Source organism: Mya arenaria, chromosome 4 (genome assembly GCF_026914265.1).
Source record: "Mya arenaria isolate MELC-2E11 chromosome 4, ASM2691426v1".
Taxonomy (NCBI): Eukaryota; Metazoa; Mollusca; class Bivalvia; order Myida; family Myidae; genus Mya; species Mya arenaria.
In genome coordinates, this window is record NC_069125.1 from 60,016,456 (window position 1) to 60,043,614 (window position 27,159).

General features: G+C 35.0%; 1 protein-coding gene across 5 annotated transcripts; it reads left to right on the top strand.

Moving 5' to 3' along the window:
- Positions 1-26,659, top strand: LOC128231272 (LIM domain kinase 1-like). 5 transcript variants are annotated; one of them, XM_052943871.1, is made up of 12 exons: positions 1-130; positions 352-445; positions 2,842-2,863; positions 4,535-4,670; positions 14,200-14,309; positions 17,604-17,819; positions 19,008-19,310; positions 20,079-20,349; positions 20,604-20,861; positions 21,336-21,584; positions 21,847-22,001; positions 22,272-26,659. In XM_052943871.1, the coding sequence occupies exons 4-12, from the start codon at positions 4,668-4,670 to the stop codon at positions 22,843-22,845; spliced, it is 2,139 nt and encodes a 712-aa protein (XP_052799831.1). In that variant the 5' UTR covers positions 1-130; positions 352-445; positions 2,842-2,863; positions 4,535-4,667; the 3' UTR covers positions 22,846-26,659. The 5 variants fall into 5 exon arrangements, with proteins under 5 accessions (XP_052799831.1, XP_052799829.1, XP_052799832.1 ...); XM_052943869.1 differs by lacking the exon at positions 2,842-2,863; XM_052943872.1 differs by lacking the exons at positions 1-130; positions 352-445; positions 2,842-2,863; positions 4,535-4,670 and adding an exon at positions 13,311-13,329.
- The last annotated feature ends 500 nt before the right edge of the window (positions 26,660-27,159 follow it).

Here is a 27,159-nt window from a genome sequence, read left to right on the forward strand (position 1 = left end):
TATCACTTCCTTATTAAATGTACCTTCTGAATAACTATGATTTAAATAACTTTGGTAGACAAGGAGTCTTTCATGAGCTACATAGGTATAATGCCAGCAGCGAAAATTACCATCGAATCCTATTATGATGGTTAGTGTCCTTGGTGTAATGGAATGTAACGGAATTTTTTTAGTTATGAACATTTAAAACCCACTGGAATTCTTAATTGTTCGCAGTACGTTACAATGTATTTTTTGTTATGCTGTATTAGAAATTGTTGTAGATGTTTTAATGAGCTTTTTATTGTAGGATAAAGGTATATGTACATGTATGACATACATTTTTATAGAATATGTTTTGTATATCTGTAGAAAGGCCTCGTTCATGTTCCGGCTGCTCGGAGCCCCTGAAAAATGAGCCCTACATTGAGGCCCTGAATAGCGATTGGCACCAGACATGCTTCAAGTATGTATACCCTTATGACTGAAATGGCATATTTTTAAGGTTTAAATATATGATTTAATTCACTTTTCAGTCTTATTTAGACTATTCAAGTCAATCTTTTTTTGTGATAGGCAAAGTATAACCATATTCTTGGACTAATTCTTCTGTTTTCAAAATCTGTTTATATGTGACTGACAATGTATGTGTATTTTACTAGTTAGTACAAGGTCTAGGAAAGAATACTGTAAATCTGTCTAATATTATTAACAAAAACACTAAGCTTTGACATTTCAAGATAGTATAATCCTTCCAGTCATAAGCATTGGAATGTTATCCATGTACGATACTGCTTGAAATAAAAACAAACAAATTTGATGAGCATTGGATGATTTATTTTTGCTTAGAAGTATTTCATTGTTTAGCCCTTAAGCATTAAAGACATTATATTCAAACTTGTTAATCTTTCTAAATTGTTCCAAAATGAACTTGTATTATATTATTTGTTCCATCATTTTAGACATATTTATATTTAACGTTACTGTAGTTTTCTTAGATGAGCATTTGTCTATAAGAAAAGTTAAAAAGTATGTAAAATGTTACATTTATTTAAAATGATTCAGTTCACATAAATGTGGTTCGGACTTTTATATTACAATGACTCGTATTAAAAGAGAAATGATTTGCATAGCTGCATTGAAAATAAGTTTATTTTTGACTGTTTGTTTTAGATGAGTAGTCGTGAAAACCACAAGGTTACAATCAAACCATTCAGCCTGGTGGTTTACCACAGTCAGCCGTTTATTACATTGAGAACATTCTTAAGTAATTGTTCTTTAATTCGTAATTGGGCTCATGTATATTTCCGTAAGTTAAAATGTTGTACGTCATGTGTATTGATATGTGAACTCTCAGGTGATAAATCTGTAATCTATAAAGGAAGATCACTTTCTTTTTAATTGTTATTGCTGAATCAAAACTTGCCTGATCATCTTTTATGATAAAATAAATGATTTTATTACATAATTAAATCGTAATATACAGGTACATAAATCACTGTATTTATTTATTATTTATTGGTAATGGGTATGTTGGTTGGCTTTTTGCTAACCTGTATGATGTAGTAACATATATGCTGTAATTAAAAGATTGATGTAAACTCTAAATTATTGAACATGAAATTGAAGGCTATATTTGTGTAATTGAACATACAAGATGATTCCCACGCTGATATGATCATTAATAACTTAACATAAGGATGCAACATGATATACATATACAGCATACACACAATGGCATGTTCCTTGTCCCATGTTCTTCTTAAGGCTGATGTGAAACATGTTACAGATGCACTCTTACTCCCAGATAAGATTTTCCACAATTAATAACATTGTTTTAATATTCCAAAAAGGATGAATAAATGTCAAAAATGGTTCTTATGAAGGATACCGAGTTAAATTTCAAAGAAATGAGCATAAAACATGGTACCTTATGAGACTCTAGTAGACCACAGTAAATCTTTTAGCATTCATCATTTAATATTTTTGCGCTTTATGCTATTAAATACACAATTATAACCTTGTTATCAGTAATTAATGTCTTCCATAAATGAATTATTTAGTAATTAGTTAAAGGGTTTATCAGTCAAAATTGATGTTTGTTATACATGTTTATGTATTGATTTTGAATAAGAGTGACACTTTAAATAAAATTTGGAAAAAAGCAATATAACAACAGCTAGAAGAAGGTGGCATGACACTATTCCGCCCTCGATAATTACCTATTTTGTTTAACAAAAGAATATTTTAAAATCAAATACTATGTTCAGGGATATTACATAACTAGGAAATCCCACCATTGATTTAACATGTATGAATATTTATATCAGAGTGGGTCAGCATCATGTCAATTAATCATGGTTGTTATTAGTTGCATAGACTCAGAGTGAAAAAGATAAGCAGCCCTTAAAACCATGTAACTACATCATTCTGGTCACATTTTTACAAAATCAGCAATTTTGGCTATATTTGATTGCTGAAAGCCGAACCAGCTGATATTGGTCACATTGGCTATGATGGCATCACAAATTGTAGTGGTTATTGATCAGTCTGGGAATGCTGTGCTTGTAGTCCAATCATCCTGTGCCACAAAAAGCTTTATAGATGAAGCATAACCATTCTCGTGACTCAGTCTATTTTATTGGGAATTGCAGTGCCATGTTTTTCTGTGACAAAAGATGTGTCATTAGGAGTGAAATTGTTGTTCAAGAGCTTGGTAGCTAATAACATATGTCAAACAAAAACCTTTCATGTTTTGAAAGAAGAATCTTTTATCAAGTCATGATAATTGTTGTAATATTAACCGTGCTTGTACAAGAAGTTTGAAGAAAAATACTATGATGGATTATTATATGTTTTCAGCTGCCAGAGTTATTTTAAATATGTAAGTTTCTTGCCACTCCATATTGCTGTTGTTGTGGACGTTTGCAAATTCCTTGGTTTGCAAATATTGTTCTGTTTGTGTTTTTTGTGCAGTTATACAAAACAATGGGAATATTTGCCGCATGTGTTATATTATTTGTTCTATAACTAAAAAATGTAAGTTTCCAATTTGCTATCTTTAGAGCATCACTGAATGCCTGTGTTCTATAGCAGCTTTAAGTTCTGCCGACACTTAGCAATGCAAGCTCATTTCTTGATAAATTTAATTATCACCATATTTTACTTTGGTCATACGCATAATATTTCTTTTAATAATTATAGAATTTTATAATTTTAAATAATATTGTGTTGTACATGAAATAATGTTAATTTGTATCAGAGTCACAGAGTTCCAGTATATATTCAATTTATGATAAATATTATAATATCATTATTTATTTCACAATAAAAACATCCATTGACACATGAAAAAACATCAGGCATGCTCATTTGATTAACTCTCAAAGTCTTTATGAAATAAAGTAAATAAGTTTAAAGACTGAATGTGAAACTGTTTGGAATACTGTCAGAAATAAAAAATAATGTGATTCAGTTTCATACCAAAGTACCAAGAAATTGTGTTTATTTTTTTTTGCTAAAGCTTAAGTCAGGCATGGCGCGGCCCTGCACAGACTACTTAATTACAAGACCAAAACTAAATGCTAACATCCTTAGTATTCAGCAAGAAGCCTTTTGAATGCCTCTGTTCTAGCCATTGCAAATGCCCAAGCTTCTAAAAAATCACTTAATATAAACGTAAATGACTAAAATAGGAATTTGGCATTTGTTTTTGTTACTCAATAGAAATTTTGTGGCTGTAATCTGCTTAATTAATGGATTTTTGGTTGTGATAGCTCTTCTAAATCATTTATAATTTTAAGTGAATTTGTCCTGCAAGCCAATTGTGTAGCATACATTGAAAAGCACTGCATGCAGTTTGTGTGGGTAGATGTTGAACAACGACCAGTGGTATCAGTTACGCCATGCCGTAAACTCAGGGGAGTGTTATATGAGAATCAGCAGCCTGATCATTAATTATCCCTTTATAAAAAGTGTCATTTTTGTACCATGTACATGAACAAATTAAATAAAATAAATAGTTTATATTTTTTTGGGAAAACTAAATAACAGCTAGTCAACTATATCATTAAAATCGATATCTGTTTTTGTTTTCCCAGACAAATACAGGCGTTTACCAGTCAAGATTGATCTGCCTGAGTCATCCAGACAAGAAATCTTATGATAATTTAAAACATTCATTTGTCATGAGAGAAATTATTTTATCATGTGAAAGCTATCTGTATGTGACAAATTCAAGTGGTAAATTTCAAGCATCCTTGATATGTTATCCTGTATATGACTGCATATCTATAGAGTTGTCACTCAAATTAATTGCAACACATTTACTATTTTGCTATTTAAATTAAGATATTTTTGTGCTGGTATTCTTATGATAAAAAAACATATACAAGTATTCATGCCTTCATGATAACAATACTACATGTAAAAGTATAAGCACTTAACATATATGTAGCTGCTTATTTGAAATAATGAAATTATTCAGCAGGGTTTTAACAATATATTATTTGATAACCATTACATATTTTGATCCCCTGCTTGTTTTCTATTTCAGATGTTCCAAGTGCAGCCGGAACCTGTCCAACTGGTACTTCGAGAAGCATGGTCAGTTGTTCTGCAAGTCCGACTACTGGGCCACGTACGGGGAGGCGTGCAATGGCTGCACTGAGATCATCACAGGACCTGTCATGGTATACACACAGTATTAGAATTAAATGTTTAAACATGGGGATAGTTTAATCATGTCGCCTAGGAGTGGTCTCGTACTTAGGAGATATAGTTGTACTACTATTAGAAATCCCTCTGAGATGTGAAACCACTCCTAGAATGCTTGATGGAATGACCCCTGGTTTTTATAATGTTTAAGCAGCAGTCATTCCAAGACTTAGATAGGCCATATTAATTGATATGTACAATTAAGCAGCAAATAGTCCGGGTTCCAAGTCCTCATTTTTGAGAAAAAAGTGTCCGGCATGTTATACAAATTATTTTTATATGTTTTGTTAGGAGAAAGTCTATTGTTTATGAAAAGTGCCTTTGGCCACATGGCGGCTCTTGCGAATTTGCTAAATTCAAGATGGCGTTCAAAATGGCCGCAAAAATTTGTAATATGAGAAATAATCAAATAATAGGTTGTAAAGATATTTTGAAAGTAAATATTAAATCCAAATTACTTTTAAATATATACATACACTCACTACTGTTCTGTTTCAAGTTTATTTACATTTCATATTTTCAAGGTCAAGGCCATTTTAAAGGTCAAAATGCTAATTTTGAGACTGGCTTCTTTCTTTTATTTTTAAAAAAATGATAATGAGTATCAAGCTTTTATATGTATCAAAATAAACTGCTATGTATTTTCTTGTCATATTTTCTTTTGAATGCACCCGATATGCTGTTACCATGGAGATATTCAAAATGGCGTACAAACAGTCATTATTCAGAATAAGCTAAAAATGATAAAAAACAGATGGCTGTTATAAATTGCCAATTCAGTAGAGATGTAATGTTTAAATATAAAGAGGAACATTTTCGTGGATAATTTCTCTCATAATGTTCTTAAAATTGACATACAACCTTAACCACTTCAAGGTCAATGTCATTTTTTTTCAAGGTCAAATAATAAAATGTACCCGAAAAATTAATTTTTCCTGTAATATTGTGTTTTTTTTTAACAATTATGCGTAGTTCGTGTCAAAAAGTGGCGGCAGAATTGCAAATTGTATGGTCCTTCATTTTAAACAATATTAATAACGTAAAGGTTTTAGATTTTGTTGAATATGTGCAGATTTTTATACTATTACAGAGTGCCAAAGGTGTTGATATTGCTGTAAGAGCCTTAATAATAAGGCAAATTGTGCAAGTTTTACACTCTAGGTCTTAGTCAATAGTATATCTAAATGCATGGCATGCATCTATTTCATAATGTGTTTCATGTAACCATGCATGAATGATCTCTTCAATGTCAAGGTCAAGTTCATTTCAAGGTCAAAATACAAATACGCAAAATTCATGTATCTTTAAGATTTCATGTCTATTGTTAATTTTATTTTATTTTTAAAGTTTACTATTGCATGTTCATTTACAATGTGTGATTGCAGAACTTGTTATCATGAATATATAAATATTTCAATATTAGGTCAGTTTTCAGAAAACAGTTTCAGAGTTTCTAAAAACATTTAAAACATTTTGGTGCCATACCAGTACACGTTGCATAATATAAATGCAGAAATTGGCGTTAATATTATGTTCTCCAGTTCATTTTTTAAATTTATAATTATCTATGTCTAAAATCTAAATACAAACGGTGTTTCTATTTCATAATATGCTTAAAATTATGAATTAACTCACAGAACAGACCACATAATGTTTATTATAAGGTCATGACACTAAATTGTACCTTGTTGGAGTGTTTTCTTTGTTTTCGTTTATAAAATAACTCCTAAATCTGAACGGTAACCAGTAGGCGGATCCTAATCATACAGTAACTAGATTCATGTTTGTTTTCAATTTATTTCTCAATAAATCATTTTAAAGTAAACATTCAATATATTTCTGCGTGTGTTAACTTGCGTGATTTTACCTATGTCAGTTGTTCTCTTCGGTAACGCAGTACAGATACTTACTATTACCGCGTTCTTCCCCGGTCCGATATTTTCGACCTGAAATGGACTTGGAAAAAAACAGATGAAATTCTAATAGCATAGAAAGGACGCAGGCAATTTTTAAGACGAGGATTGGGGGTAAAAAAGTGCGTCCTATGCATGATATAATACGGTAAATAAAAAAACAATTTACTTATATACATAATAGTTATTGAACGATTTTATTTAAGTTATACTAATGTGTAAAGAGAAAGCAGTTTGAAATTGAAAAGTAGTCGAATGTTTTGAATAAAAATGTGGAATGAAGGGAAACTTGTCAAATATGAAAAAAACTTTATATATTCAAGTAAATTTAAAACGAAGAACAGTCTTCGGATTTCATTGGCCAAATATATCATAACATATAAATATGGACTACCCGTTATGTGTCTTGCTTGAGTTTGTTTTGCTCTCAATATACTATATCACGCCTCCAACATAAATGGGGCAACGTCATTGGTCCAGGACTGGTCACACGGTGACCCCATATTTTTCCATATTGGGTCACCAAATTTATATTGTACCAAACTGGCGTCTTTTTTCCGATTCCGATGAATAAACGAAACATTTAAACATGTAAACAGGTTGTCGACGTTATATATAAGTTACGGGGTTATTAGGGTGATTAGGGCGCAGGAAACCATATTCCTGGGCTTCGCTCTCACCCGATATGGATTCCTTTGCCCCGTATATCCTATATCGGGTCACCTACTAACCCCCGTAACTTATAATATCGTTCCCAAAATGTGGTCTCAAAGGCATTGTGTATGATTACTTAGAGCTGGACATGGGTTTGTTTTGGTCTGAATGGGCTTTATGGTTTCCAAAATGTAGTCTAAAGGGCACTGTGTATGCTTACTTAGAGCTTCACATGGGTTTGTTTGGATCTAAATGGGCTTTATGGTTTCCAAAATGCGGTCTATTTCACACTGAGTAGGCTTACTTAGTGCTGCACATTGGTTTGTTTGGCTCTAAACGGGCTTTATATTTTCCAAAATGTGGTCTAATGGGCACTGTATATGCTATTTTACAGTTGCACATGGGTTTGTTTTGATCTAAACAGGCTTAATATTTTCCAAAATGTGGTCTAATGGGCACTGTATATGCTAATTTACAGCTGCACATGGGTTTGTTTTGATCTAAACGGGCTTAATATTTTCCAAAATGTGGTCTAATGGGCACTGTATATGCTAATTTACAGCTGCACATGGGTTTGTTTTGATCTAAACGGGCTTAATATTTTCCAAAATGTGGTCTAATGGGCACTGTGTATGCTGACTAAGAGATGCACATGGGTTTGTTTGGATTTAAATGGGCTTTATGGTTTCCAAAATGTGGTCCATTTGACACTGAGATTGCTTATTTTGAGCTGCCCATGGGTTTGTTTGGATCTAAATGGGTTTTATGGTTTCTAAAAGGTGGTCTATTTGACACTGAGTAAGCTTACTTACAGCTGAAAAATAGGTTCGTTTGGATCTAAATGGGCTTAATAGTTTCCAAAATGTTGTCTAGTTGAAACTGAATAGGCTTATTAAGAGCTGCACATTGGTTTGTTTTGAAATAAATGGGCTATATGGTTTCCAAACTGTGGTCTATTTGACACTGAGTAGGCTTACATAGAGCTGCACATGGGTTTGTTTGGATCTTAATGGGTTTAATGGTTTCAAATTTGTGGTCCGATGGACACTCTGCATGCTTACTTAGAGCTTCAAATGGATTAGTTTATATCTAAATGGGCTTCATGGTTTCACAAATGGGGTCTATTTGACTCTGAGACTGCTTACTCAGTGCTGCACATGGGGTGTGTTTTGATCTTAATTGGCTTCATACTTACCAAATTGTGGCTAATGGGTACTGTGTAAGCTTATTTAGAGCTGCACATGGGTTTGTTTGGCTCTGAATAGGCTTAATGATTGCCAAATGTGTATTTTTATGACACTGAGTAGGTTGAATGAAAGCTGCACATGGGTTTGATTGGTTCTAAATGGGCTTTATGGTTTCTAGATGTGGTCTACTAGTATTTGACACTGAGTAGGCTTACTTAGAGCTGCACATAGGTTTGTTTGGATCTAAACGGGCTTATTGGTTGCCAAATGTGGTCTATTTGACACTTAGTAGGCTTAATTAGAGCTACACTTGGTTATGTTTGGCTCTAAATAAGCATTATTGTAGTCACAATTGACTTGATAGAGAATTGAACCGACTTAATTAATGACCTATGGAGTTTTTATATATTGATATGCTTGTCTGTACACTGGCATTAGTACTGTTTCGGCTCATATAGAACCTACTTTGTCCTGAATATGGCAACTTAAGGATCACGTGGCACTCGATTGGCTTTATACGGTCTATATTTGGCAGATATCTGATTGAAAAAAGTTTTTTGGACACAAAGTGAACTTGAGAAGAGCCAGAGTGTGATGATGGTCTGCAAGATTGGGTTTGGTTACAGCCCAAAAGCGGTTGAATGGAAGGCCACAAAATGAGCCATAACGAGGTTTCGGGCATTCGGTAGGCTTATATATAAACACTATGGCTTGTTTAGGAGGTATTATACCTGGACGAACTGATTTTGGGTTGCTTGGAACTAGAATATCAATACATAAGGTTGGTAAACACTGGATGGACTTGAAAAGCGATACTTATGGCTGGATGTGCTTACATGGGACTCACAAAAATATATGTCATGTAGCATGTTTAAATTGGCTCAAGAAGGGACATTTTGTGGTTGACTTGACTTTTAATATGGGAAATAAATTAACTATGGTTAAAACTGCTTGGTGATGTTGGTAATGTATAGAGATTTTTAGATAAAATTTCACTAACATAAATAAATTAAATAATAACAACGTCGATATTGAACAGATTTGCATTTAGACATTCAAATGAGTTTGACTTTGATTTTGAAGCTTCATTTTGTATTTCAATATGAACTAAGTTATAAAATAGTTATCATCAATTCATATACATATATATGTTTAAAAATGAAACAGTTACAATGTACTAATAATGAAATCTCTAGGAATCAACAAATTGTTGTAACTGCCTTGGGTAACATGTACTAGGACGACACCTAGTTGTCTCCATATCATTTCACTTATCAGTAACTGAACAGAGATCAAAACAGAGGAAATTATCAATTACTTTTCTGCAAACACAATTTAATCTTGACCTTGAACTGACCTTGACCTTGAAGCAATCAGATAAGTATATCAACATGAAGCAAAGTATGAAATTGATACATGCCATGAATTAAGATATACAAATTATTTGACTGTAATTCTAGCAGAACTTGCCATAAGACTCGTTCAGCAATAACAATCTTGCGCGCACCTTTAGTTGGCACACTGTAACAGTATGATCCTTGGCGGTGGCGGTTTCAAAAAATATAAAAGCTATACCCAAACAATTGTTTTAAATAAGGGAATATAGAATTTACAATTCTGTCGACACATACTAAACGGAAATTAAAATAAAAATGGAAAAAAGTATATAGGAAAAAAATTATTTTGAGTTATTTTTCATATCTTGACCTTGACCTTGAAATGACTGAAATAAGCTTGAACTTGACACGGGAGAGGTCAGATAGATATGTCAACATAAAGCATACTATGAAATAGATACATAGATTAAGATAGACTTTCATAGTAACACTAGCACAGTCTGCTATAAGACTTTTACAGCTATAGCGATCTTGCGTCTACCTTTGGCATGCCATTATAGTATGAAACCGTGGTGTTTTCAAAAAATATAAAAGCTATATCCTAAAATATTATTTTAATTGAAGGAACATACAATTTACAATTTTGCCACCACTTTTTAACACACACTAAACATAAATGAATTAAAAAGGAAGAAAAAAACCCAGGAAAAATCGAATTTTAGGGTATTTTTTATACTTTGACCTTGAAATGACCTTGACAATGACCTTGAAGTAGTTAAGGTTATATGTCAATTTGAAGTACATAATGAGAAAAGTAATATCCATATATATATTCATTCTTATTTATTTAATGAAAATAGCTATATATGAACATAATATTTTTACTGAAATGGCAATTAATGGCGGCCATCTTGGACGCCATCTTGGATATTTCCTTTTCACAAGAGCCGCCAAGTGGCAAAACGCACCTTCCATAATCTACAGACTTTAACCTACAATTTGATACCAAAATGTTTTGTATAGCAGAGGGGTGCAGTAAATTTCCTTATTTTTCACATTTTACTGCCTTGGAACTCAGACTAAAAGCAGGTGGTTTGGCTGGTTTGGTGACAAAGAAGAAGTGCTGGAAACTTTTTAAAGATAAATTATTCAGGGAGAGGGATCATGGTACAGGTAGAGGGATCATGGTACAGGGAGAGGGATCATGGTACAGGGAACAGGCAGAGGGATCATGGTACAGGGAGAGGGATTATGGTACAGGGAGAGGGATCATGGTGCAGGGAGAGGGATCATGGTACAGGGAGAGGGATCATGGTGCAGGGAGAGGGATCATGGTACAGGGAGAGGGATCATGGTACAGGGAGAGGGATCATGGTACAGGGAGAGGGATCATGGTGCAGGTAGAGGGATCATGGTACAGGGAGATGGATCATGGTACCGGGAGAGGGATCATGGTGCAGGGAGAGGGATCATGGTCCAGGGAGAGGGAACATGGTACAGGGAGAGGGATCATGGAACAGGGAGCTGGATCGTGGTACTGGGAGAGGGATCATGGTACAGGGAGAGAGATCATGGTACAGGGAGAGGGATCTTGGTACAGGGAGAGGGATTGTGGTACAGGGAGAGGGACTGTGGTACAGGGAGTGGGATCATGGTACAGGGAGAGGGATCATGGTACAGGGAGAGGGATCATGGTGAAGGGAGAGGGATCATCATGGTACAGGGAGAGGGATTATGGTACAGGGAGAGGGATCATGGTACAGGGAGAGGGATCATGGTACAGGGAGAGGGATCATGGTGCAGGGAGAGGGATCATGGTGCAGGGAGAGGGATCATGGTGCAGGGAGAGGGATCATGGTGCAGGGAGAGGGATCATCATGGTGCAGGGAGAGGGATCATCATGGTACAGGGAGAGGGATCATGGTACAGGGAGAGGGATCATGGTGCAGGGAGAGGGATCATCATGGTGCAGGGAGAGGGATCGTCATGGTACAGGGAGAGGGATCATCATGGTACAGGGAGAGGGATCATGGTACAGGGAGAGAGATCATGGTACAGGAAGAGGGATCATGGTGCAGGGAGAGGGATTGTGGTACAGGGAGAGGGATCATGGTGCAGGGAGAGGGATCATGGTGCAGGGAGAGGGATCATGGTGCAGGGAGAGGGATCATGGTACAGGGAGAAGGATCGTGGTACAGGGAGAGGGATCGTGGTACAGGGAGAGGGATCGTGGTACAGGGAGGGATCGTGGTACAGGGAGAGGGATCATGGTACAGGGAGAGGGATCGTGGTGCAGGGAGAGGGATCGTGGTACAGGGAGAGGGATCGTGGTACAGGGAGAGGGATCGTGGTACAGGGAGAGGGATCATGGTGCAGGGAGAGGGATCGTGGTACAGGGAGAGGGATCGTGGTGCAGTATGGCAATCATTTGCCAATGTTAAAACACTTCTTGTTATTTTGTAGAAATGTAAACTCAATTTTTTTGGTATAATTATTATTTTGGAAGTTAGCCTTGTTTGGGTTCTGGTAAAGGATTTTGATTTCATTGTTGTAGGGCACTTGGATATTAACCAATACTCTTCTGTAATTGTTATAAATGTATATAATCTTAACATAGAGATACTAGATAAGAGGATATAATTGTTTATCTTTTGTGACTTTATCTTATGTTGTGTTGAGCTATTCAAGGATAATAAAACCAGCAGTGTATAAATACTTTCACTGTTAGATGTACAAGTTCCATGATCATAATTATGGCACACTTAGTGATACCTCAATCACTTCTCTTTGATAATAAACCTATTTTAAAATCGAACTATCACTGGCAAATCTTGTGAATGATTTGTCAATTTTAAGATAATAAGACTCTGATTTAAGTGCTGATTTATATCAATATATGCCTATGTTCAGCCCGTGAATTCTTTCTTAAAATAGGTATACATTATGGTTCCTAAGATCTGGGGCCTAACTTTCTCCCTGTGAAGTTGCATTGAAAATATTTTGGATTTTTGCAAATAACTCAAGAAATACATCCAGTATTATCTGTATATTTCAGTAACTCTAGATATTCTTTTTTTACTATTAAATGCTTTTTAGCTATGAAGACCCATCAAAATACTTAAACAGTTTAGATATGTTTTCAAACCCTTAATGATACTATACTTACCGGTAGACATATTGTTTTATTCAGGAAAGGGTTGGTACACCTTCTAACAGTGATTGGTGAATAACCTGTGTGCAAGGAAAATATCAAACAATGCTTAATAGAACATCTTATAGGGCCCCAAAATTTCACGTGAAAATCGGTGAATTGAAAAATGCAGCTGATCCATGAGGACGTCCTGATATCGTGGCACAACAAAATGTTTCCTTTTATAGGTTCACACAATGTTACCACAATAATAAAGTGGTAGTACTTTCAAGTACTTTCACACTACTATTGCGTATTAACGGATGTCCTTGTTTTGTACATTTTGATACAGGAAAATAAACAACTGATTTGTGTCAGGCAGTGTTTTTCTACTTCCTCTCAAATAAGACATTGTACTGGTATATTTATCAACACATATTCATGATTGCAAACTTTTTTACCAACATTTCATGTTTATGAACACCAAATTTTTTCTTAGAATAATTATTGATGCTTATTTCCAATTCTTTGGTATGATCAATCATGATTAAGGAAGAAAATATTAACCATTGATATGCATAGAATTTTGTCACTTGAAGAGCTAAATTTATTCAAGTGCTTCTTAAAATTGCAGCAAAAGTCCATCTGTTACATGGACATTACATTTCTGTATTTACTATTGATAAATATCTTTTAGATTGCTTTAGATAATTGTATTGTTGTGATCATGCCAGTGTTAAATCTCCTAAAAAGGATACTTGGGAAAATTAAGGCATGTTTTGTTTGTTGTTGTTGATTAAGATAGCTTTAAAGAATGAGACACTTTCTGCCAGAGCTTAACCTGTATTGTTGACTTATATTTTATTCAACGTTGTTTGATATTATCATTTGGTCATGGACTACTGTACCTCCTTACAGTGTGATGTTCTCAGAAGTATCAAACCTGAATCTGACCTGTAAACATCTTGCCTACATTTCAGTATTTAAGTTTTGACATCAATGCAAAGATACCGATAGTACTATCTGATACAATTATGATTCATCGGAGATGATTGAACAAACAGACAATGGTCTTGTTATAGACATTTAGTGTTAAAAATCAATGCTTTTGTACAGATTGTTGGCTACATGTCTGAAAACTGTTAATTATTGAAAGGAACAAAGTGTGAAAAAGTGAGGAAGATATTTAATTATATAATTTTATGAGTAACTGATCTTATTCCTATTAAAGTATTCAGTTTACAACTAAGACTAAACTAGACTTTACCCTCCTGTATCTCCAGGTTGCGGGAGAGCACAACTATCACCCAGAGTGTTTCCAGTGCGCGAGCTGCCACACATACATTGGGGACGGGGAGAAATATGCCCTCGTGGAGCGATCAAACCTCTACTGGTACACAACTTGCTCACACTCTTATGTACTTTTGATAAATTGCAGGCTATAAAAAATAATAACAAATGAGGCTGATAGGGTAGCATAAGAATTTTTGGTGAAGAAAAAATGTTGTGCTATTTTCATAGTCTTGGTGTTGTTGTTCTTGTTGTGTCATGCAAAATAAAGTAACCTTTGTCGTAATATGTACTGTATCCATACTTGTTTCAATTTGAAATACATTTCAGTTTTGAATGACTTGTTGAATAATGTTGTTCAATGCAATAGACCTATTAAAAGGCTTAATGTAAGTCAACACATGAGAGGGAATGCTATAAAAAGGATTATTTTCTTGCATGTAAGTCACTGGTTAATTTGTTTCTTCCTAAAAAATCAATGATTCAGTGAAATATTAATTGTGGGCAGGTAGCTCAAGTATATTACAGGAATAATTATCTGGTATGGTAAATGGGATGAAAATGGATGGTAAATTTGCTGAAAGGTGACAGTTCCAATGTTTTCAATTAATAACATAAGATGATTGAATTAAGTGAGACTTAATGTATCATTACATTGATCTTTTAGTCTTTATTATACCCCCACAAACGAAGTTTGAGGGGGTATATAGGAGTGAGCTTGTCGGTCGGTCGGTCTGTCGGTTTTCATGGTTTCCGGACGATAACTCATGAAAGGCTAGACAGATTTGAAAAAAATTTGGTACACAGGTGTAACATCAGAAGATACAGGTCAAGTTCGATATTGGGGCTGGTTGGGCCAAGGTCAAGGTCACTGTTACTAAAAATAGAAAAACGGTTTCCGGATGATAACTCATGAAAGGCTTGACAGATTTGAACAATTTTTGGTACACAGGTGTAACATCAGAAGATACAGGTCAAGTTCGATATTGGGGCTGGTTGGGCCAAGGTCAAGGTCACTGTTGCTAAAAATAGAAAAACGGTTTCCGGACGATAACTCGTGAAAGGCTTGACAGATTTAAATAATTTTTGGTACACAGGTGTAACATCAGAAGATACAGGTCAAGTTCGATATTGGGGCTAGAGGGGCCAAGGTCAAGGTCACTGTTACTAAAAATAGAAAAACGGTTTCCGGACGATAACTCATGAAAGGCTTGACAGATTTGGACAATTTTAGGTACACAGGTGTAACATCAGAAGATACAGGTCAAGTTCGATATTGGGGCTGGTTGGGCCAAGGTCAAGGTCACTGTTACTAAAAATAGAAAAACGGTTTCCAGACGATAACTCATGAAAGGCTAGACAGATTTGAACAATTTTTGGTACACAGGTGTAACATCAGAAGATACAGGTCAAGTTCAATATTGGGGCTGGTTGGGCCAAGGTCAAGGTCACTGTAACCAAAAATAGAAAAACAGTTTCCGGACAATAACTCATGAAAGGCTAGACAGATTTGAACAATTTTTGGTACACAGGTGTAACATCAGAAGATACAGTTTGGTACACAGGTGTAACATCAGAAGATATAGGTCAAGTTCGATATTGGGGCTGGTGGGGCCAAGGTCAAGGTCACTGTTACTAATAATAGAACAACGGTTTCCGGACGATAAATCATGAAAGGCTTGACAGATTTGAACAATTTTTGGTACACAGGTGTAACATCAGAAGATACAGGTCAAGTTCGATATTGGGGCTGGTGGGGCCAAGGTCAAGGTCACTGTTACTAAAAATAGAAGAACGGTTTCCGGACGATAACTCATGAAAGGCTAGACAGATTTGAACAATTTTTGGTACACAGGTGTAACATCAGAAGATACAGGTCAAGTTCGATATTGGGGCTGGTGAGGCCAAAGTCAAGGTCACTGTTACTAAAAATAGAAAAACGGTTTCCAGACGATAAATCATGAAAGGCTTGACAGATTTGAACACTTTTTGGTACACAGGTGTAACATCAGAAGATACAGTTTGGTACACAGGTGTAACATCAGAACATATAGGTAAAGTTCGATATTGGGGCTGGTGGGGCCAAGGTCAAGGTCACTGTTACTAATAATAGAAAAACGGTTTCCGGACGATAAATCATGAAAGGCTTGACAGATTTGAACAATTTTTGGTACACAGGTGTAACATCAGAAGATACAGGTCAAGTTCGATATTGGGGCTGGTGGGGCCAAGGTCAAGGTCACTGTTACTAAAAACAGAAAAACGGTTTCCGGACGATAACTCATGAAAGGCTAGACAGATTTGAACAATTTTTGGTACACAGGTGTAACATCAGAAGATACAGGTCAAGTTCGATATTGGGGCTGGTGAGGCCAAAGTCAAGGTCACTGTTACTAAAAATAGAAAAACGGTTTCCAGACGATAAATCATGAAAGGCTTGACAGATTTGAACAATTTTTGGTACACAGGTGTAACATCAGATGATACAGGGCTGGTGGGGCCAAGGTCAAGGTCACTGTTACTTAAAATAGAAACACGGTTTAGGACGATAACTCATGAAAGGCTAGACAGATTTGAACAATTTTTGGTACACAGGTGTAACATCAGAAGATACAGGTCAAGTTCGATATTGGGGCTGGTGGGGCCAAGGTCAAGGTCACTGTTACTAAAAATAGAAAAACGGTTTCCGGACGATAACTCATGAAAGGCTAGTTTTTCTTGTCAGCAGTGTAACTTCTAAATTACCCAACAGATTTAAATAAAACAATACATGCATGATAAAAGAAGATGCAGTGTGCAGTAACCTTGGAGTTATGGCCTCTTTTCAAAGGAATGGTTTGCCATTCCTGTGTCCAGGCGGCATTTGGGGGTATTCGTCACTCCTATGACAGCTCTAGTTTTTTTATGCAAACTGTTCTTATAAGGCTCAATTGGAAGACTTTTTTGTTAAAATATTAAAGTGACACTCTTATTCAAAATCAATACATACACATGTATAACAAGCATAAAATTTGAGTGATAAACCTTGAACTACTTACTAAATAATGCATTTATGGAAAATATAAATTACTGATTTATAACAAGATTGTTACCATGTATTTAATAGCTGAAAACCCAAAAATATTAAATGATTGGTGAATGCTAAAAGATTTACTGTAATTTACTATCATCTCATAAGGTAGAAAAACCGTGTTTTGAACACCTTTCTTTCAAATTAAACTCGGTATCCTTCATAAGAAGCATTGTTTTCAACATTTATGCCTCCTTTTTGGAATATAAAAACAATATTACTAATTGTGGTAAATTTTATTTGGGAGTAAGAGTGCATCTTTAACCAAATCTTTTTAAACAAATCTTCAAATACAACAACAAAAATTATGTATTAATTTTTTTTCAGTGGAGAATGTTACAACCTACAGATGAAGCCGTTGCTAACAGAGACACCACATCGCCGTCGGAAACCACATTCCATCCAGATGATTGAAGTGCCTGCAACTCCGGATAGCCACAGGGGCCTCCATTTCTCCATTGAGAAGGGGCAGACCAGGAACCGGCTTTCTGTTTACAGGGAACCAATAGAGACACCTCACACTCCACAACTGAAAATATCTAAGTATGTTGCTTCTTTAAAAGATGTTTTTTATGATTTTTCATTGAGATTTTGATAGCATTTCTAGCTCTAGAAATGAATTATCTCTTTCAAAGTACTGGTGATTATGTACTTCTCTTGTTGTATTTAAAGGGATTCATGCTAAGCTGATGGATATTTAAACCTTTATTTGAAACATTGGTAGCATCACATGAAAATGTCAGTCAACCAAACGCATTACAGCTTTTGTTGAATTTTACAAACCATGAAAAAGCATAATAGTGAAGTCATTCATTTTGTTATTGAAATGTTTTCGTAAAAAGATATCACAGCATTTAAAGTTTCATTATTAAAAAGGATTAAATGACACTTTTTTATTTTATTCTAAGGACACTCTTAATGATTGTCGTTGTTTCATAATGACAATGCTTTTTCCACCTTTTTGTGAATTGGGTCAAGGACCTAAGAATATAAAAGAAACGAGAAAACAGCATACTGTGAATTTACCACACTATATTTCAAACAAGTAAAGCCCCCTTTACAATCCTGGGTTTGAATTTTTTTAAGAGAATAAGACTGCACTTAAACATATCTATTACAGTTGTGCTTGTGATGATTTTTTTCATTTTTAACCCCATTTTCAGTTGAAAAACAACTGAATGGTAATATTGTTTTCTGTGCACTTTTATCAATAATGCTCACAAATCATAGAAACACAAATAGAAACATATGGCTGCAGAAAGATATTTTTCACCATAATTCCATTAATAGGACAATTTGCAAATAACTCCTAAATCTGGTTGGCAAATTACATCATTGGCAAAGCAGTATTGATCCTTGAATAAATAATCAGAAACAACAATGTTAGGGTTTATATGTGTTACTGTATTTACTGTCTGCCATTGATTTACTCAAAGTCAGAAATTGCAACAAGCTTGTCATAAATCTTCATACTTTATGCAAATTGTGCAGATATTTCTTATCTCTTTTCAACAAAGTTATTGATCTCAGAAGAAAAAATATTTTTCCCAAAAATATATGAGACCTCATAAAAGAGTAATCTCGAAAGAAATGGAGAGAAAATGTTGATTATGCCATGCGATTAATAGTCTCTAGTACATTGCCAATAAATTGTTCCACTCTTTATTGTGCCAAAAATGACTTGTCATAACTTCTTACCATCTTGTTTATTTACGAGTAATATTTTTTTAGGATAGACAGCCAACCAGAGCTGGAGGAACTAAATGTTGGTGACAAGATCATCGAGGTGAATGGAGTTGCTGTGCAGGACACACGGCTTGATGAGATTACCTCCCTTCTTGAGAACTCACAGAAGACCCTGCAACTAATGGTTGAGCGTGACCCTTCCCCCCTGCTTGGGTCGAGAACTCGCTCCTACCCATCTGACACTGAGTCAGAATCTGATAGTTCGTCATCTGTCACTTCACCTGAGGTGATTGATGTGGAAGGAACCAAGGTACTACTCCGAGCAAAAGATGTCATCAAAACACACAGGTATACACAGCAGGGAGAAAACAAAATCTTCTATGTGATATTAAGTGAAGAAGCACTTGAAACCCTCACTCACAGATGTTAAACATTCTTTGTTAAATTACTTTAATTAGAGAAAGTATGATAGAATTATACAAGTGAATTTGTGTACATTTTGAATTCAACACAAAAGAGCAATAACATCTAAACCATAAAAATTATTGTAACCGAATTACTTTATGGTAGTGTTGGGAATCGGTTTCAGTTTGACAATTGATAATCAGTTCCACTCAAGTAACCAATTATCGCTAGTACAATCAGTTTTTGACAATACCTTAATTGTATTTTTATGCTTATTCAATAACTCATTATCCATAACTATGCTTATGTTATGTGTATGTTTGAAGTTACTAAGTGTTGCTGCTGCATTCGGTCATATTGTTAATGATAAGAACTGAACAATTCCGAATAACCGGTATTAAATGAACTCAAAAGAGAAAATTGGCGGAAACTAACTCAATGCAAATAAAAAGAGGAAAGAAGAAAAACAACTCGCCAGTTGAAGTTATAATCGATCATTGATTTAACTAGAGGGTTGTTTTTATTACCAAATACAATTGATTGTCACCCATTTCAGGTCCAACCAATCAATTTTCGATTAATATTGATCGTCGGAACATCACTACTTTTCCCATATATCCATAAGTGAGAAACTATCAGTGAAATTTTTATTTTAATGAGATTTACACTAAGGGGATAAAATCATCAATGACTTCTACCATCTATTAACAGAAATAGTCATGTAAGAAGAAGAAGCAAGTCGCCATCCCCAATGCCATCTAGTCGACAGAAGAGCGTTGATCTCAGTCGGGCGCAGTCTTTCCGCACAATGCCCGAGACCCACCGTGTGTTTCGCACCAGTGACCTCGTCCCAGGTGAAATCCTTGGCAAGGGCTTCTTTGGGCAGGCGGTCAAGGTTGTTCACAAGGTCACAAATGAAGTCATGGTGCTTAAAGAGCTATACAGATTTGATGAAGATGCTCAAAAGAGTTTCTTAAAAGAGGTAATTAAAAGTTTTATTTGTTTAATATACATATATGTACAATTTTAATTATAACTAATAATGTTTATTTCATTATTCAGAGATTGCCATGTTTAAGATTTCTAACTACTTATTTATTTTTTCTGACATAGCTGTTGAAGCGAATTTTTTTCATGTACTTAAGTTATTGTGTGATGCCTGTTAAACTAAAGATTATGACTTATAAATCCCAAGCTGATTGTACGACATATACATGTATTGCATGTTGTTCCCAGGTATCAGTGTTGCGTAGCCTGGACCATCCTAATGTCTTGAAACTGCTGGGCGTGATGTACAAGGACAAGAAACTGAACTTAGTCACAGAGTTCATCGAGGGGGGAACCCTGAAGGAGATGCTGCAGAATATGAATCGCCATTTCTCATGGTTACAGAAGGTTACCATGGCGAAGGACATTTCGTCTGGCATGTCATATCTTCACTCCATGGACATCATACACAGGGATCTCAACTCTAACAACTGCCTCTGTAGATTAGTGAGTGCTACTTAAAACATACACAATGACAATGAAGTTTTGGGATTAAGCAAATCAGATTTGTATGGAGGCAAATAAAACCATCTGCAAACAATTCAGTTAAAGGCTTTCCCTTTGGAGAGTTATATATATTTTTTTAATAAAAATTCCAGTCAGAAATGCAAAAAAAACATGAAATATTTAAAATATTTCATCTTAAAGAAATTTTTAGTTTCAGAATCTATAGTTTATGTATTTGAAGTCATTAAAGCCTAAAAATAAATGGTTAAAAAGAGTAATGGAGTATATTCAAGCTACGTACTGGTAATAATTGATCAAATATTTCCAATTTGTGTATAACAATACAAAAGTTATATTCGTTTCATTTGATCCCTTGGAATACATTCTAAGATATGCTCTGGAGAAAAGTTGAAAGATTAGACAAATGCTGATCACCAGATCAACATAAAAATGTCCATTTATTACCCATTACAGGATGGTACAGTGGTGGTTGCAGATTTTGGCCTGGCACGTGTCATATCTGACCACGAGTTGTTTAGACAGCCTCCCCTGACCCCTGCCACCCCCACCAGCTCTGCCACAGACAAGAGGAGGATGCGATCCAAGCGTAAGAAGCGCTACACAGTGGTGGGAAATCCATTCTGGATGGCACCAGAGATGATCAACGGCCTCAAGTATGATGAGAAAGTAGATGTGTTCTCGTTTGGGATTGTCATCTGTGAGGTGGGTATTCGAACCAAGTAAATAAAATCATCATTCTTATTGATTAAAAAGCTGACAGTTATAGTTCATAAATATATAATTGTCTTTTGATCATAATATTACTCATTTGAGGCACATGAAGTAATTCTTTTAACCCATTTATCGCACATCCTGGGAAAGTTTTAAGTTCTCTTCTGAAATAAATATTCGTTTCTGACCAATGATTTGACTCACTAGGCGAAGATTAAAACCCATGTGTTTATACTTATACTTACTGTCACAGATAATAGGTAGAGTGTATGCTGACCCGGACCTGCTTCCCCGTAGCTATGATTTCGGACTGAATGTGGAGGCCTTCAAGGAGAAGTTTTGCGAAGATTGTCCGGACTGCTTCCTAAAGCTGGCTGTAATCTGTGCTCAGATGGTTCCTGAGAACAGGTCAGTTCTATTATATTCTCTGTTCTGGCCTGTATGTGTTCTGATCATACTTATCCTAAAGTCTTTAACATACTCAAAGCAGTATCAATGACTTAATGTGTTCAGCAAGGTTAGCTATCTTACATAAAACTTTGTTTTGAAGCTTTATTTCAACAAGGCAATTATGTTTTTCAATGAATTATAACTTGTTGGTATTTGTTAATTTAATAATATCAATATTTCTTGATCTATCAAGATAACCATGGTATTATGACTATGGTATTATTTCAGGCCATCCTTTGAGCAGATTAACTTGTGGAGTGAGAACCTATTGCTACACCTGGAGCATAGAATGGCCCTGCCCAAGGAGCTTCAGGGTGACCCTGTGCAACTGTACAGGGACGCCCGCAGCAAGGGGCTTGGGATAACTGCCAACAAAGAAGAGACAGCCGTAAAGACCGGGGACGAAGTGAACGTGGAGAGGAAGGGCTCCAAGAAGAAACACCACCACAGGACCTCAAACCTCGGTATTATCACTGAGGCAGAGAAAAATTGTCATAATCATAATCCAAGTGCTCAAAATCATGATAGCGCTGCAAGAGATGTTGACAGTGCTAATGATTGTCTTTCAAATTCTCACAATGACAGCCACAACAAAGCTGATGATAGCCAATTATCAGGGATGGGTGTTGCTGAAAGTGAAAAACATTGCACTGATCCAGATTGTGTTAAAAACAAGAAAAAAATTGACTGTGATACAGAAACTAACAACAATGCAGAGATCAATAACATTGATAAAGCTAAAGAAGTGGACAATAAATGTGAATCACTGATCTCAGGAAAACAAAATGATTCAGACAAATAGTTTAACTTACGGTCAAAGTACATATTGCAATTACAAATGAATTTGTGATATTTATTGTGCTAGACAATTCTAATCTTTTTATAATTCATGAAGCAAACTGCGAACAAGTGCCCTTTGCCATTACACGTGTACATGGTACATCTCTTGGTTTGTCTATTTTTTTGAAGAAAAAAAGTTCAGGTATTTTCATAGCCTTGGTGTTGTTGTTGTTTGCAGCATCTTCATACAAAAAAGTTCAACTTGGCTGTAACTCTTAAATTTTAACTGTTTAAGACATATATATACTCAAATGAAACTGGTACACGTATAGAAAGTCCCAGAACTCTGGCTTAAAAAATTGTCATGTTATGCCCCTTGTTTGTGAACAAAAGTCAGATGACAGTGTTCTCTCAGTTCCGTTCTTGTTTCTTGAATGTATTGCATTTCATAATTTACCAATATGTACATGTACTGTCTTTGTAATTAGTGGATGTTTATTTTGATATTATTGGAAGTTCTGATGTTTATGTTTCATGTATATTGATTAGTAGTGCAATATATTTTGTTCTTTTTTTTACTTTTTCAGTAGATCTTTTATACTTGTAAGAAATTGTAATATGATACTAAAATTCATAGGTGTGCAACGATACTTTTTTTTCTTATCAACTTGAATATTTGAATGTCTTTAATATAGAGCTGCCTTCTTTGATACATTTCATAATTTTGGTAAAACAATTTGATTGACAGTTGCCTTTGAAGTTAGATAACTTTACACATTATCCTATTTTATATGCCAGGCTGTGTTTAGCCTTTAATGCCTCTTTGCCTTATTTTATTGCTAGTCTATACTCTTTATGTTTGTGTTATGTTGGCCTTGTGCCTTCACATATTATATAGTTTGGTATGCAAGGTACAAGGTGCAAGGACATGTACATGTGCCTAATCATATTTAAGTATTCTTATTGTATCTCTGATAGATATATCTTGGGCTGTATAGAAGTTGCGTTTGTCATGTCACATCACAAAAATCTTGAATGTAGCTACACAGACCTATAAACCATGGATTGGCAACTGCCCGATATCGGTGAAACGATAAGAAATAATAATTTACCCACAATCCGTAGCGCGCTCAGCAAATATCGGAAAATTCAACCAAATCTCTGATCGGTGATAAACGGCGATCTTCGGTTATTTCTGCCAGCTCTGCCTATAATTATTTTAAACACCGATCTACATGTCGCATGTAGTATGTTTTTAGTTTGTCGTTATTGCATTTTCTCTAATTATCGAAGTATTAATCAGGACCTAATATGTTCCTGATTAATGTTATATTTAGTTTCAATTAATGTTTTACTACATGTATATATTTGGCCAATGTCGGACGTCTCAAAAACAACCACACAGTAAGATCTTGGAATGAAATCACGCTGCACGTGTGAGTTTGAGCTAATCGCATTAACACAGATGAGAGTTGCCAATCCATGGTTTATAGGTCCGTGGTAGCTATAAAAGTCCCTCAAGCTTACAAAGCTAATGGCCCATGACTTAATAAGCAGGATCAAGTTGAATTTTGTTTCAAACTACTCTTGATGGAGCTATGGCCCTTTTTCAACTACAACTACAATATAGTTTCTGGACAATAACTCATGAAAAGGATGACAATTTTAATGTTTAGTACACATGTTTAACACCTTAAAATACAGGTCAATTTAGACTATGGTAACAAACCACCATTTTTAGCTCTACTGGCCAAAGGCCAGAAGAGCTTATGCGATGGTAATGTGTACGTAGTATGTGCATCCGTGCGTCTGTAAACAATTGCTTGTGAACACAATACAGTCTTCAGTTTTGATTGTATCTCGATGAAACTTGTACAGTATCTAGATATCCATTAGAGCTGGGTTCCTTTCGAAAACCAGCCAGATCCGCCCATGCATGGCTAGATTATGGCCCTTGATAGTATAAAAAAAATGCTATTGTGTAAACAATTGGTTGTGAACACGATACAGTCTTCAGTTTTGATTGTATCTCAATGAAACTTGTACAGTATCTAGATATCCATTACAGCTCGGTTCCTTTCGAAAACCAAATGCTTTCTATTTTTAGCCAGGTCTGCATGAGCGAATTCTATTTTTAGCCAAGTTTACATGTACATGTAAATTCAAGTCTAGAGTTAAGGGAGACAATTTGCAAGTCTAGGATTTTGAGAGAAAATTTGCTTTTTGCTTCTGCAGTTGATTTTGTGAAATACTTGTTCTTGTTGAAAGCCCAAAGGCCATTTTTTAGCTTTAAGTTCTGTAGTTTGTGCATTCATCTTAACAAAATTGGTAGTGAATGTTTAAGTTATGCACCTGGTGTCATTACTGGCCACACCCAGGGTTCACAGGTTTGGTAAACATAAATCTGGAAAGGTTTGAAAATCTTTTTGTGTGTTCGTGCATCCATCTCAGCACAATTGACTGTAAATGTTTGTTCAAATTGATCAATGTTGTCCTAGGATGCCCTTGACTTTGACCTTTTGACCAACTTTTTTTTAACTTTTAAAACTACAGAAATTTTTACTATGAGTACAGTTTTGAAAGCATTTTTTTGTCAGATGACTTTTACTTGGCACATATTAAAATAGTTCATGCAACTTATCTGCTTACAATACTTTCTGGGCTCAGATGTTGAACGTGCTACGTTTTCAGGTAACCCAAACACAAAACATAAACTATATGTCTGTTGCCTTTTACCCATACATACATGCTCTGGATTGAGATGACCACAAAAGCCATGCCAGTAGAGCATAGGCCCTTTTGGGCCTCTTGTTTTACTGAATTATGTCCACAGCTTAACTAAGCATTTTCAAGAGATACATTGTACAGTGTCTGGACAATAGCTGATGTAATATGGATTTGAATTATTTTTGGTACACATGATTAATACTATAAAAGTACAGGTCAAGATTAATTTTAGTTATATTCAAACTTTTCAAAGAAACAGTTTTTCCTGTATTCAGGTGGTGTGTGGGAGCATTGTCACTCCTGTTACAGCTCTCTTTTATTTTTGCACAGAAAGCATGTGTTGGGGTGAAGGGCGGTGAACTTAAAGTGCTTATACAGTAAATATACATTCCAACATGATTACACCTTAATCATCATGTTCATTCAAGATTTCATTAGATTGTTATAAAGACTCATCAAAATCAATGTAAAGCATGCTGGATCCAATCTATTGTACTAAAAAAAAATATGTGCATAATAGCCTACATCACCTTAGAACTCGTCTCTTTCATCTCAAGAATAGCCAGTTTCATTTCAATATATATGTTAAATCAGTTAAACTTCTGTTACATATAGTAAATTTTCCCAGTATTCATTTATAGCCTCAAAAGTTATATGACTGTATGATACAGTACCATACATGAAATTAAAGTTATGTAAATGTTATACAGCACGAACATGACTACAACTACTGGTGACAATATTAAAGAGGACTGCTCACTGAATGTTGTAGAGTTCAACCTAACAACGTTATAAACATAACCATATGAGGTCCACATACAAAATCTAATGATCAAGCAAACTTGAACTGTTTGGAATATTATAAACAGAGGATTAGAGTTGCATGTGCAAGTAGTTGTTTCTCAATTTCTGTTCATCATTCTAGGATTTGTCATTATGTTATTTGATTATTAACATGGACATAACATGGACATATTTATATGATGGTGCTGTTACTAAGGTTTAATGAATGATAGCAGTTCAATATAAAAAAAATGTTTGTTAGTGCATTGCATTGATGCAATATGTTAATCAATAACTTATTTAAGTATATGGAATAATAAAGATAGAAAAAAGTAATGACTTGTCCTTTTATTGTCCTTTCCTGGCAGTAACCAACAGTTCATTGTAAAAAAAAAATATGTAACCTTTATACTATTTGACTTATCCAATAAAGGATAATTTATTATTAAAAAATGTAATGTAGAGTGACCACCATTAGCAACTTTACCTTATCTATGATAAATTACGGTAGTGTTCAGAACATACATAGTTTTGTGTGTTTTTAAGCTGTTTTTCCAATACCACATTCTTCAAAGTGTATGGTAAGTAATATGCAAATTAAAATTGGTAATGAACACGTTTGCCTCATTTTACACAAAACATCTTTTCATATTGCAAATTTACAACGTGAATCATAGATTTATGAAAGAACTATTTAAGCCCCATAAGGAAGGCATATCAAAATTGCACTGTCCATCCGACTGTCCAGTATTCCATGTCTGAGCTGTAACTTTGTCATGCTGGGAGGGATTTTAAAATTATTCAGCATATGTGTTCAGTACATAAA

Excerpts from the sequence above, each read along its gene's own strand:
- LOC128231272 (XM_052943869.1), top strand. The coding sequence starts at position 73 with ATGAGCTACATAGGTATAATGCCAGCAGCGAAAATTACCATCGAATCC. Across the intron at positions 4,671-14,199 it reads TCATCACAGGACCTGTCATG|GTTGCGGGAGAGCACAACTA; the intron begins GTATACACACAG and ends CTGTATCTCCAG. Across the intron at positions 17,820-19,007 it reads CCACAACTGAAAATATCTAA|GATAGACAGCCAACCAGAGC; the intron begins GTATGTTGCTTC and ends ATATTTTTTTAG.